The sequence below is a fragment of the Protomyctophum bolini genome (assembly GCF_963924005.1).
Source record: "Protomyctophum bolini genome assembly, chromosome: 18".
NCBI classification, from domain to species: domain Eukaryota; kingdom Metazoa; phylum Chordata; class Actinopteri; order Myctophiformes; family Myctophidae; genus Protomyctophum; species Protomyctophum bolini.
Window position 1 is genome coordinate 31,269,111 of NC_137879.1, and position 14,672 is coordinate 31,283,782.

Consider the following 14,672-nt stretch of genomic DNA (forward strand, 5'->3'; position numbering starts at 1 on the left):
CCCAGCATGGGGTACAAGGTGGGATAGGGTAGGGGGTAATGGGGTAACTAAACAGGGGTGTTTGTCCAGTGTTTGGGCCTGGGGTCACTGGTCCCAGGCGGTCTAGTCACTCAGTGGCTGGAGGGACAATGTCATGTATTTTTCTGTTGTTCTCTCGGAGGTGCCTGCTCTGGCCCCCATTGTGTGGTTTGTTTTGTTTTTCGTCAACCCATCATGTCCATTAAGCCCCTCCCAGCTCCCTTGCCCCATCTCCCCAAACCTCCTTTCACTATTCTATGGCTGGTCATTTTGCCACTATTTTCTGACAGCAGGGGGTGGCTTAGGCAATTTAGTTAATCCATTAACAACTAATTGTCTCCTCCTACCCTGTTGCTTAGACAAACAGCCAGGTGGGGTGGGGGGTGGTGGTGGGTGGGGGGGTGACTGAGTCCCCATGCCTTATAAAAGTCACAAGTGCAGGAGCGCTAGTAACTGTTACTTACCTCTGCAAACTGCTCTAGCCAGACATTCTAATCTCCAAGTGGAATTTATAGCATATTTTTACAGGATTTTCAGCACTTCTTCAGAGTCCCCCTTCAGTCTTTATCTCACCGTTTATTTGGTCTGCTGTTTTCTGTGCGGAGATGTTGAGGAATCTGCAGCAGCTGGCATGCTTGTGTCTGTGCATCTCCCTGACTGAGGGCCGTATCTGGGCCTGGTTGCTCAACATGCCCCACAGCGCTCCCAAGGAAGGAGCCATGATACGCAGGGAGAGTCCTCCTGTAGCCAAAGTACACATGGTAAGACCTAACTGCATTCTCTTGTGCAATCCACATTTTGATAAACGGGCTGCTCTTTCACATGCACAAGATATGAACAGTGGACACCAGTTTGAAAGTGGTTAAATCGCTTATCCAGGAAAATTGGTCTGAGAATATGGTTTCATAACTAAAAGTATCACTGTTGCAATAGCTTACGAGGGGCTGCAATGTTGATCTTAGTGCCCAAAGTGAAAGGTTTGGGAAACCCAGACAGACTTGTACTCTATCTTACCTCCCAACCTTACTTTATCATTGCGGCTTAAGTGCATAGCAAGGTTTCTAATAAGAATCTTCTGCCTTCCTCCAGGGGGTATGTGACCACGACAGAGCCTGTGGGCGAGGTTTCTCCTGCGATCGCCACTTTGGACTGTGCGTCCTTCAGCGAGGCGACAGAGACTACTGTCGCAGGGACGCCCAGTGTGTCCGTGGGCTGAGCTGCATGTTTGGGAAGTGCCATCGCAGCATCCCAAATGGACAAGAAGGTAAGGGAGCCCCTGCAAAATACGGTGGCTTAGCATTTAGCAGATACTTATACCATTTATATACCATTTTGTTATTATTAGGTTTTTATTCATATTATTATTATTGTGTATTTTAGCAAAGCCAAGGTTGCTGTGTTGCAGCTCTGAAAATAAATCAACCATCTCCTCATCCAGGTGCCAGGTGTAAAGTGGACAGAGATTGTGATGCAGCCATGTGCTGTGCACGTCACCACGGCGAGCAAGTGTGCAAGCGGCGTTTGATGCTGCGTGAGAGTTGCTATGTACCTGACGGTGGCCTGGCCTTCAGCATCAACCAGATCTGCCCATGTGACGAGGGCCTACTGTGTCGGGGAAACAGAGCACCACCCTGGAGAGAGTGAGTACAGCAACCAATTACTAATGCCCTGCTGACAGGCAAATGTGATAATGAGCAACAAACACAAACAGTAGCATCAGGATTATATTAACCTATTAGGTCCTGAGGCCCATTCTGCAAATGTCTTCTAATTCCTACGTTTTCTGAAAACCTCAAATCCTATCTCATGTCAAGGACACCCAAAATTATATGTATTTGGCCGCCGACCCCCCAACCCAAAATACTTTGTTCCAGGGGCCACAAGAAGCAAAGATTTTAGTCAAAAAGAAATGTAAGAAATGAAAGATCTACAAGCTCATAGTGCGTCACTTCGTGCCACGCTATGAGCTTGTATATCTGCTATTTTTGAATAGCCAAATTATAAATTAATGATGAAGTGGTTAAAATATCAAATTACACAGTCCTGGTTTTAGTGGGTTAACAACAGAGCCATTAACAGTTCTCATGGACATGATGTTTAAGATAAACTAGGTTAATTTAACCTGTTGTTGCTTCTTTTTGTTTCAGGAGGGCTTCTGTGTACCAACCTGAACCGTCAAGTTGGACCTGCCAAGTGCCCAAACCCTAATGCCATGCCACTATATTAAATCTATTTATAATGTAAATATGTTGCATCTGACTGTAAATAATGAATTTATGTACCCCCAATTAGGCTCTATTTTTACATGTTCTTCACACTGATGCTCACAGCAAGGCCTGTTGATGTATCACTTTATTGTCTTTCTTTATTTTGCCATTTATACATTGTACACTGTGCATTTTGACAAAAGCACTATTTAGTTACTGTAGGCACATTCATGTTATGGTGTTGTATGTAGTGTCTCCTTCATGTATTTGAGATGTGTCGTGTGTGTGTGATAGCCAATAAATGATTGTTCCACATGATTATGTTTACGTGTCTCTATTAAGCCTAGCGCTGCAAAATAAGAGAATTTCATAGATCATAAAATTCAGCTAAGCTATACAATGGAAGAAAGAAAGGTTTTGCTGCTATCTTGTGGTGAATGGGGGAGATTCTGCCAAAAATACTGGGCTGAAGGTACTACCTACTAGACACCATTAAGTATAGAAGGCCGAATCAAAGGTGCAAATTATGCCCAGGCCCATGCAGGGGAGTTTCCATATTAGTATTGATTGGAAAGCAAACAAAAAGAGGTAGATTTTATGCACTGAAAAAAAAACCCTGGAACTATAGAAAACGAGGAACTTTGCACCCCATTGTGAGCTTTCCCTGCTGGCATTGCCTGCGGTATTGGACACAAAGTGACACATCTATCAGCATATTCAGGTTTCAGTACCCAGCACAGGTTATTGCGTGGGTGAAGCTCTCCCTCTCCTTCTCTCTCTCTCTCATGCTGACCAAGCTCTCCCTGCCCCATCCCTCCCCCTCTGACTCTCCCGCACTGTCTCTATCAGTTCAATTCAATTCAATGGGCTATGAGAAAACATACGTTTACATTGCCAAAGCACAAAGTAGATCAATACAATCAAAAAAATATATATGTACAAGTCAGAATCTCCAATAAGTCAATTTTTATGCAGCAAGATCACTCGATGCAGAGTGCAGGAATACACACAATGATTAGGGGGGTTGTATTCCATTTGATACCCTATCACAGCAGCTCACAAATGCTCACTTGCTGCTGTGTTTGCACATTGCTGTACCCTCTCTCTTTCCCCCTGATCGAGCTCTGGTCGGACGTCACATACAACGGAGACCATATGGCCTAACAATGGTTGTTAGGGCATATCATATGCCGATTGACGATGGCGTTGGGCATGTCCAGTCCATATATGGGCATATCTGCATGGCCGAGACGGACACTGCCACAACTTAAACTTTATAGTAGGTCAAAGTCAAAGTCATACGATTTGTCACACACTTTAAGCAGAGTCCACACAAAAATGCATGCACACGGCACACATCTGCGTATATGCACACGCACTGCATGCGCACATTCTATCACCTACTTTTGTCTTTTGTGAAATACTAAGCACGTTTCTTGGATTGCAGGACATTGTTACATAACTTGATGGAATCTTGCAGCTCTCTATTGTTAGCACTGCAAGACGCTGTAATGGTAGCTGTCCCTTGACCCTTTTTCTTAGATTGGTATCTTCCCTGGATCCCCTAAAGAATTCCCCTGTTGGTCCATTTGAGGTGCATTTGGATGCTAATGCTGTGCAGTTGTTCCCCTTCAACTGCATTGTCCTGACTTCAATTGTTTTATGAAGGACATTAGTGTCTCTGACTGTGTAGCTATCATTTTACACCGGACTCTTATGACATCAATCGCTTATGGGGTATTGGCGTCAATGAATATCAGAATATGTGTATATTATGTCAAAATGTTTCTGTGATAACAGATCATTTTAGACAAGCGTGTAGTTTGTCATATCAATTGATTGTGAAAACTGAGAACAAAACCACATTGGAGACGAATCCGATGAAACTAATTAGCTACTATTGTCCGGTTGCTGCCTGCGGCCTGCCATATTAATTTGCATAATAAGTCACAGCCACATTTTGCGAGCAGCCAGGCAGTTTGTCTTAATATCCGGCTTTATAGGCATTGTGGTACAGGCTAATATGACTTTTAAAACATTAATGGCAAAGGGTTAGTGAGGACACACACTAAACCCCCTCACCCACATACCCAGACAGTAGACAAAAGTGATCTCTATCCAACTGCCCAAGACTTTACCTGTGTGAAACTTTATATCACTGAATGCTGTAAACCACAGTCTCCTATCATCTCTGCTTTGAGACACTAGTTACTAGTGTATACTGACTCTTTATCAGAGCTAACATCACATTTTAAGGGTATCCATACATGTCTATTTGCACTATTAAGCCTCTTAAGTGGTGTGTAGTTCCCGATGGCTTGCAAGACTGGCCAAGAAGGCTGAGGGCCGCTGCTCTCAAATTTTCTTCTGTAGCACACTGAAGCAGTCACCATTTTCTTTATACTGAAATGGCAACGTTTTGCCACAACTCAGCATATAGAATAGAAGATGATAGAATTTCTAGGTACATTTGTTAGCTACCCGCCAGCTTATGGTATCTTCTCTTAGGCGACATGTTAGTTTGTGTCTGAGAGAGTTTGAACATATGTTTCATACTGCGATGCTGCTATGACAACTGAATTTCCCTCGCCAGATCGTCGGTCTATCTATCTCAACCTCTTCTGCCACAACAACGATTGCCCATATAAAGGAGAAATTACAAGCTAGAGAGGAGAATCACCAGTGTGGGGTGCTCATCCCTTGAGACCATAGTCATTTGAAAGTCAATGTTCATCCAGCACAGAGGGCCTTTGTGAGTTGCCTTACAATGGAGTTCCCAAACCAGCACTGCAGAGAAGGGGACAAACGGAGAAGGAAAGAAGGGGGATGGGTGATAGTCCTTACCTGTGAAAGTATAAAATGCCTGCTCACGTTTTTAGCTGTGGAGTCACATGCATAACACATCTCTGCAATGTCTCTGCAGTTTTGAATAATGGCCTCTGTTGCTGTTCTGATAATCCTGTTGCCTGTTGCATGGACATGTACTCCTCAAAAAGCAGGTAATTATAAAGGTATTATTATTTGTTAATTCTTGAACATTTTAGTAGGTACAGAAATTATGTTGAGGTGTTCTATTTTCCATATGGCACTTTCGACAAACCCATCACAACAGATCACCGCTCCATTTCAGACTATGTGATGGTGTCATGTTTTCCCAACGCCATCATCGCTAATGTCCCAGAGTGTCCTTACGGCTGGGAGATTGCCCAGTTGTCCCTAGGTGGGCTCTGCTACACTGGGACCAGCATCCCGGGCTATTATCGCTTCACCATCCCTGACTTGACTCCCAAGAACAACTCATATTGTGGCACAATGGCAGAGGTTAGACAGTAGTTAGTTGTATCTGATTGATCTTCATTTTACTTCTTATATTGACGCAATCATGTAGTAGAAGACTATAGAGGAACAGGAATGATTATGGTTGAAAACATGGATACTGTGCAATTCAAAACCGGGACATCACAATTTGATCTGTCATTATTATACGATACATGACTGATGCCACCAGGACACGACAGGATTTGCTCACACATTTTCCACACACTTCTAAGTAAAGATATGAATATTTTACGTTACGTTTGAATGTTGAATTAACTGATTCTAAGTAAAGATACTTCACTTAAGTTCTACACTTCTAAGTAAAGATATTAATATCGGTAATGTTTGAATGTTGAATTGTGCTAACTGCTCCGTTTATAGTACGTTCCTGGCAAAGACGCGAGGTACATCTTCTTCAATTCCATTGTGTCTAACGATACTACGCTGACGGTGCGGAACCAGCCGGTCAACTACACCTTCAGCTGCACATACCGGGCGGCGTACCTCGTCAACAATGCAGTCTTCAGCCAGAGGTAAGCATCAATCTAGGAGGCAGGGAGAGCCCTGTTACCCAACGGAGAACATGTGCATTCTGACCCAATGACTTGCAGTGTTTTTACTAAACCCTCTGCTTCTTCCAGAGTGGCTACAGTTTATGTCAACAATGGGAGTTTAGGCACTTTTAGATCACAGTTGACTATGAATGTATACACGGTGAGTATGGCTCATGGTATGGCTATACTGAGTTTCACTTAATTGCCGTGGATGCCATCTACCACGTTTGTCACATGCGGTGCATTTAGATGTGATTTGAAATGTACTGTTCGAGAAAGAACAGTAAGAAATAAATAGGCCTACATTATACCAAAAATGTCTTAAGGTCATTACATTCAAATGCCTAGTCTAGAAGGTAATATCAGCATAATAATCTTCCAAATTTACATTTGTAGAACTCCAAGTTCCTGTATGCCAAAGATGCCCCCTATATAATTGACACATCTGAAATAGGCTCTGAGGTCTTCATCGGCATTGAAGCAAAAGGACTAAGTAACAGGTAGAAGCAATCATGCAGCTCCAGAACAAAGAGTTATGTCTATCTACGGCAAAATTATTCGAGGGAGAAATGCCCCCCAGCGCACTGACTGGAATTGCCTTTTCTCAGATTCAAAGTTGTAATCAGCAATTGCTGGGCCACCCCCACTCCTTACTCAACAGACAAGAAGAGATGGAGTCTCATAGTTAACAGGTACACCATATTTATTATTATAAGAGCACATTAACCACTTTAAACCATGTGTCCCTATTTTTAGCATGACAAATAGCTAAAACAGCAGATCTACAAGCACACAACGCATCGGATTGTGACATGTAAGCTTATTAGATTGGATATTTTGCACATGACACCTTCGTATGACAAAGTACACAACAGGTCTTAACCACATAGGAACCCTGGTGTTCATATTCTGGGGGTGAACATTAGGCGAAAATCTACAAGCTGACAACATGTCGTGTTGCAACACGTCGTGACTTTGTGGATCTGCTATTTTTGCCAAAGGGTATGTTGCAGCTTTCATGTTTGACTGTCTTCTGATGATGACATGACATTTAATCACACCCCTCCTCTCCCCCACAGCTGCTCCTCCGACCACACGGTGATCATTTTTGAAAATGCCAAAGACAGCCGCTCCATGTTCAAGTTCAACTCCTTCCGCTTCCAGTGGCTGGAGAAGGTGTCCACGGTGTGGCTTCACTGTGACGTGCACATTTGTGACGGAGATATACTTTCCTGTCTGCCGGTGAGTACGACACCCCACACAGCTCACAGCATGACACCCGTCTCCCGGTTAGTCTCGCGTAGCCAGACATCTGGTCACATGTTAGACCCAGAAATGTTGGTTAGTATTTAACTTTTAGGATTCAAACGTCATCTATAGGCTTAGCTAGCAGATGAGATTAAGCTTGGTTGCTAAAAGTTGCACGTTGAGCAATTTGAGTAATTACTAGCATAATATGTGACCATACCATTAACAACCTGTATAAGACCAAAAGAAAAAAACAAATTTCATCATTCTTCAAGTAGCATGTGACGTGTCAAACTAGGGGGTTTTCATGATACTGAATCCATTCCAAGCATTAGTTTTGGTGGCTATGGTCGTTTTTAGCCCAAGTGCAAAACTAATGCTTGGAATGGATTCAGAATCATGACACGTCACATGATACGTAAAGAATTATGTTTTTTGATGTAGTGGAGTAGATGTAAAAGTACAAAGTACCTCAAAACTGTATTTAAGCACCACTGGGTCTGTTGAAGGAAAACATCATAGCATATTGGCATAGCATTAACCACATGATGTACCTAATTCCTATGTCATAATAAGCAAACAGTCGGTGAAAATAGATCTACAAGCTTGCATTGTGAGTTTGTAGACAACAACAGTTTAGTCAACAATCCATATGTATTTATTTGCACTGAATAGTGTGCATTTATTTAATTTACATTTGTATTGTGGATTTGGGTTTCATGAAACATTTAGAAGGTAAATATACAAGGTTTATTTGTGTTATGAAATACAGAACAGTACCAAGTGCATTTATTAAACTGTATAAATAGTACAAATAATATTTCTTTCTATTTATCAAGAGCCCCTGCTCTTCCAGAAGTTTGACATCAGAGCCAGACCCAAGTGGAGGGGGCATCCTTACCACTGAGTTTAAATTGAAAGGTAAAATACGTATCATATAACATTGTTCAGAAGAAAACCTAATATTTTTTACAAAGCATCAGAGTTGGTATTGTGACTATTATTGTTACATAGTACTTGCATGAGAGGGGTGGAGTTAGCTGCTACAGACAGTTTGTTCATTGGTTCAATATTCTTTTAACCAACACACATTTATGGAAAACAACAATGAAACAATCTAGTTAGCTGGTTTCTGCTGGACAGCGAGTCAGCGACGTTTATTATATTATTAGGATCATTATTATAAACTATATTAAAGTTGTAAACGTCCTTCAGTTTCCCTGAAATGTATTGGTAGCATGCACTTTCTTTGATAACTGAAGCACTGTTAGCAATAACAACAACTAAGTAACCTTGAAATGTAAGTTTATCCATTTCAAATTTTAATGCAACTTACTGTAGGGTTCCCTTCAGTTCTCAAGTGTTGCTTGTTTCAAGATGCATTATTTTCTCAACAGATAGAGCATCAAAGAGTGGACACATATCAGGTAACAAAAACATGATATAATGGTGTTGTATATGATGGTACTACTGGCAAAGTGTTGTATGATATAATTTTAAAACAATATGGATATGAATGAATGGGGAAAGAAATATCTATAACATACTTAACATAATGTTATAGTTCAGGTTCAGGTTAATTTATTTGTTTGTCCCCGTGGGGCGATTTGGTTTACAGCAAGGCATAACAAAGGCAGATAACATGAAACACAAAAACACAGCAAAAAGGCACATAGTACACACACATAGAACATTTAAAACAGGATGGCAGTTCAAGGTATCAGTGTAACATTATAATTCATAACTTAGTTAGTTTGAGAACTACCTTACATGTATCATTTATATTATACTTTTTATTACACTGTTGCTTAGATATAGTTACAGTCCAGGACCTAAACTATGCTTAAAGGCTTAGTTCAGATTCTTAAAGTTGTAGGAAATACTTGCCATTAATATAGTAGTTGAGCCAGTGAGAGTTCTGGTCTGGTTCCAGTCATCGCTAGTTTTGTGGATTCATTTATTTTTAATGAGTGGCCCCCAGACTCCCATCAAATGACTGGAACTACTTGATATTCACCAAAACCAGACCAGAACTCTCACTGGCACTCAGGCAATCAATGTAATACCTTTGCAACCACTATGTTAATAGCAAGTATTTCCTGCAGCTTTAAGTCCAATAATTTGAACTAACCCTTTAATCAATTCTCCTACATCAATGACTTCAGCCCGCATTTCTTTTATTCCCTCTGCCACAGGCACACCTCTGTGTATCCTGCTGGCGGTGCTGGTAAACATATGTCTTGGTTTTGCAAATGGTCCAAGATTACACTGAGTGAGGAGATACAGTTTCACCCGTTTTCATTTCTGCAGCTTCCATTCTATACATACTGTATATATAGAAAGTGACAATTTGTTCATGGACAAAATACACACATATGTGCACTATACACATGCACGTGAACGAATGAACAAACAACCGTAAACACACCCACACACAAAGGGGAGCGTCAGTCAAGACTCAGGGAGTGTACAGCATAAGCATATTGTGGGTTTTGTAAGCCAGCCTGGAGGTCACTCCCACCAAGGGTTCCCACTGCAGATTTCCAATTTTTGTTTTTAAAATATTAAGCAAACAGAGCCTTATGAAATTCACATGTTTTCTTTACAAAATAATCCCCACAATTATTAGCATGTAGAACCACACACGGAATTAGTATTATGTTTAAAAAAAAGGCACGTGTCAGTTAGAAGATTTGTGGCTGAGATATTAACAGATGTAATTTATTCATCATAGAACCAAACATGTATCTCTCTTACCACAGTTATTTTCTGCATAAATTGTGGACAATGGTTAAAAAAGCATAAGAAATCTAACGAGGGAACCCATTGTGATGTCACTTCTGTGTTTTAGGACTACAAACGAACTACAGTATACTGTGTCGATTTGATAAATCACCAATATAAATAGTAATTGATACATTTATTGAACATTTGTATGTGAATAATCGTGTTAATATTGCAGGCTAATTCACTGGTCAAGGTATTGGATATATAAGTGTTTCTGCTCTTATTTTGGATTATGTGAGTTGCCTAGTTTATCCTTGATATCGTGGTAATGTGAACTGCATTGCTACCATTGCTACTCATCATGACATGAATTTAATAAATAAAACATTTGCATAAACATACTGTAATTTTCTTCCTTTTCTGATGAATCTTGCCTGGTGATTTAAAAATATTCAAAACACCTCCTGTGTTCTGTTCTGTTTTTCCACACTTAAATCCTTTTTGTCAATAGTCCGTATAAAGGGACTACCTTTTTGGCTGAGCCTGGGAGTCGATGGTCGCTGATGGGGCGCTTGTTTTACAGGTTAGGGTTAGGTTTAGGCATAGTTTTTGTGAGGTTATATAAGGGTTAGGGTTAACCTGCCCTACTAGTAGTAGCCGGCGCTGTAAAACGCCCATGGAATCCCAGGCTCAGCAAAAGATCGACTCCCAAGTCCATAAAAGTCCAATTTGAATTACTTCCTGTCAAACAAAAATAGAATAATTGCATGATTGCAGCTGCAGGTCCAAAACCAGGAGTCATGATTTCATTCACCTGTGATTCCCATAGTGTATGTGTCCCTTTTCCACATGCAGCTGACACTAGAGGCCAGTGTTACTCTGTTCTGAATCTAATCTCAGGCGTTGGCCTGGATGGTGCATTACAAACATTCTCGTTTTAAACTTAATCAGCCATACACTGAAATATGTATCCAAAAACATTTGAGGTGAGAAATAGGCAATGCAGTAACTGTGTTACTGTGTTTCGGTACTGCCTTGACAAGGCAGTGCAGTTGCATTCAAATCCCATATCTCGGCTGAGGCCTGAGGGTACAGGCCCACAGGATGGTCGGCTGAGACTGTTATCGGCTGAGACACACCCGTGACCCGACCCTTGTTTTACTAGGAAATGCATCGTGATATGGTCACAAATATCCATTTCATTTAGATTTTTAAGTGTTCACTGGAGTCATCGTCATCTCTGCCATGTGACCTTTGGTTTTCTGGGCCTTTCTCTGTGTCTCTTTGACCTTTAGTGGATATGATATCAAACATTAATTAAAAAACAAAACAGGTCAGGCATATTATACTGCTTCACACCAGTAAATACAGTACATACATTGTACTTTATATAGATAGGCTAAGATGCTAGTTTAACCCATTCAAAGCTGTGTCATTTTAGCTACTGTTAGACACATCTTGGTCGGGTTGAAACCTCTATGTCCAAAACTGTAACTTTTCAGCTGCTATTTCTGATACTTTTGTGTGATACTACTAAGTAGGGCGTTCATTTATGCAAAAAGCAGCAGAAAAAAGAGGTTTCTGCCCGACAGCAACATATATTTTCAAAAAACCATTTCTAAGGATTTAGAAGACATTTGTAGAATCTGGTAAATGGTGCATTTATATAGCACCTTTATCGAAGGCGCTTTACATTCACCCATTTCACGCACACATTCATACACAGATGGCAGCAGAGACCATGCAAGGCACCAACCAGCACATCAGGAGCAATTAGGGAGGGGTTCAGCGTCTTTCTCAGGGACATCTCTACACTATCTCTGGGGGAGCCCGGGTTCGAACTGGCGACCTTGCGGTTGCCATCCAGCGACTCTACCCCTGAGCCACCGCCGCCCCCTATTGGCAAAGGCTGTTCATTTAGTAACTGACAAACAGCCAAAGGCCCAAAACACAAGTCCTCCGGTTACAATAGCACATTGATCATCAATCAATGGCCCAATCCCAATGTTCACACTCACAGGCTCACTGAGTTTCATGCATGTTCCCACCAATGAGGGCTTAACATATTGGACATATATGAACGTTCTCTGCACAGACATTTTGATTCCTTTATGAACACTTTCCATACAAGTGCATTTCTGCAGACTTTGCCTATATGGGAATTGCCCACAGTTTATAGCAGTGTCATTAAATATGGGGTCACGAGGGGAAGCCTGTAAAAAATAAATGGTCAGGAGCAATTCCACGAAAACAATATGTTCACATGTAAAACATAAATCATGTAGTGATTCATAGCCATAAGGGAAATAAGTTGTTTGTCTTTTACTCGATTTCCAAATTATGCTTTCATCAGACCTGATCGATCGAGCGATCAACAAATTAAACAGGCAGTTGTGAAGAAAGCCAAATATGTGAAGTCTTGGGGTCTCGAGCCATGTGGCCAATATGGCAATATCAATATTTCCTATTTCTTGTAGCGTGAGGTGGCTTGATGTACAATTACGCCTGTTGAACATGACGCTAGTATGTTGTAGGGACATATCAAAGACTACAGAAATGGAACTGGCTATCCAAGTAACATGTAATTGCATTTTTCACATGGTTCACTGTAAACAACGGGGTCGACATATGACCTTACTGGGCTGCATTCAAGACACCTGACTTGTGTCTGAACACAGCTTTGATGTTCTGCCCCCCTCCCCACCATCAAACAAAACCATATGGAGTGGCCATTAAACACAGACACAAGACAAACGCAAGACAGGTGTCTTGAATTTGTGAACGCAGCCCAGTAAGGCCACCCCCTCCTGGTGCTGCGGCCATCTTGGATCCTAAAACACAGGGAGAGAGGTGGGGCCGAGAAAGGCCCAAAGGGCACGCCTCTCTAAGCCGGGGTTGAGTGGGGAGAGGGCATGCACCTTGGTGGACAAACATTTTTTTTACCTGCGCCATGAGAACAACCACACCATGATAAGTATAAAGCTGTTTGTATGATTACTTGCCTGGATTCAGTAAATATGCAAACCAAAAATGATACAACCTGTGGACATTGATTTCTTTCGCCAACCACAAGCCATATTAGGTGCATCAGTGGGTTTTGTTGACTAATGTTGAAATAGCATGAGCAGCATTCCTTTTTGGGTTTATGATCCGGTCGGGAGCGGATGATATCGTTACATCATGTTGTAGTCATTGTTTTGTAGTCATCAGGTCAGAAGAATAATACCTTCCCAATAAAAGCCTTGATGTGGCTGATTTCTAAAATATGAATGTGTACTTTCAAGAGACTATTTAGCGTCTGTATACCTTTGCTATCCCACAGGGAAATTCTATTCTCATCGCAGGCTATGAGAGAGCGAGTCACGCTTTTATTGGGAAGGTATTATTCTTCCCGTTTGAGAGTAAGGAAGTTCCAGATTGAGGGTTCTGGCCTGATGACTACAAAACAATGACTACAAAACAATGACTACAACATGACGTGTATAGTGCATTACAACGACTTTGTTTTCATCACACATCCTTGTACACTATCACTATATACTTAGGAGCAAGAAGACAGCAGCATAATGAAGACAGGAGAAGGTCAGGGCCTCAGGTGAGTTCTCACTATGTCTTGTGATTCTGTGTTCCATTCTGCTATTCTCCTATCAGGTGTTAGTTTCTGGGTAAACACATTCACATGCAAATTGTTGTACATTCAACAAGGAAACAAATGTCCCTACCAAAGTTTAAACCAGTCTGTACAACAACTCTATTCAACATGGCTGAGTTAATTGCTGAAGCATTTACTTTGGGAGGTGCAAGGAGCACACGAAAGCCACAGACAGACAGACAGACAGACTAACAGACTGGCAGACTGACAGACTGGCAGACTGACAGACAGACAGACAGACAGACAGGCAGGCAGGCAGGCAGGCAGGCAGGCAGGCAGGCAAGCAGAGAGAGAGGCAGACCAACAGGTCAAAATGTGAGAAGCTTGACATAATCAGACACAGATACCAGCATCATTATGGTGTGGCTTGCTAGTGTTCTGTGTCAAGGCATAAGTCAGATTGTCACATGGAGGGCTAGGGGGTTGGGAGGGCTAGAGGTCAGTGGCGTGTCATGGCTATTTTGATGGCAGACCCCAAGAGGTTTGGTGCGGATCAGAGCAATGGCGCGCCTCGCATGTCTGCATGTTACATTTGTGACGTCCACCGACAACCCACCCTCTAGGCCACCTGGGGGTTCTCAACGTTTTTGGCTGGGGACGCCCACGGAAATGCTTTGGCCTAGCCATGGTTCATGACTCTCATATTCATACGAGAGTCATGGCTTAACTGCACCCTGTTTTTGGCGCTCGCTACATTTACAACAAAAACGTATATATAAACATTCGGATTTCAAATATAAAGTACTCACAATTTGTTGGCTTTCAACTACGCGCCCCTATCGGTCGGGAGGAGGGTGGCACTCGGTGTGTTCGATATAGGTACGCTGACCGCCCTGCCAATACAGACTAATAGGTGAGTGCGCTCCCGGTGTGCAACTGTGGATTTCCCAAACGAACTAACTAACACCCGTGGGACAAATTGTGAGTACTTTATATTTGAAATCCGAA

General features: G+C 41.9%; 2 protein-coding genes across 2 annotated transcripts; both read left to right on the forward strand.

The window, feature by feature from the left end:
- The first annotated feature begins 649 nt into the window (after positions 1 to 649).
- On the forward strand, positions 650 to 2,302 carry LOC308332783 (dickkopf-related protein 3-like). The gene is made up of 4 exons (XM_080788870.1): positions 650 to 779; positions 1,108 to 1,282; positions 1,457 to 1,658; positions 2,166 to 2,302. Exons 1-4 carry the CDS (start codon positions 708 to 710, stop codon positions 2,224 to 2,226), a joined length of 510 nt encoding a protein of 169 aa, XP_080644996.1. The 5' UTR covers positions 650 to 707; the 3' UTR covers positions 2,227 to 2,302.
- Positions 2,303 to 5,157: 2,855 nt separating this feature from the next.
- Positions 5,158 to 9,775, forward strand: tectb (tectorin beta; the record flags this gene model as incomplete). The annotated part of the gene is made up of 10 exons (XM_080789110.1): positions 5,158 to 5,224; positions 5,356 to 5,546; positions 5,925 to 6,076; positions 6,185 to 6,257; positions 6,494 to 6,597; positions 6,706 to 6,789; positions 7,177 to 7,339; positions 8,185 to 8,266; positions 8,743 to 8,772; positions 9,541 to 9,775. 10 exons carry the CDS (start codon positions 5,158 to 5,160, stop codon positions 9,615 to 9,617), a joined length of 1,023 nt encoding a protein of 340 aa, XP_080645236.1. The 3' UTR covers positions 9,618 to 9,775.
- Between the last annotated feature and the right edge of the window lie 4,897 nt (positions 9,776 to 14,672).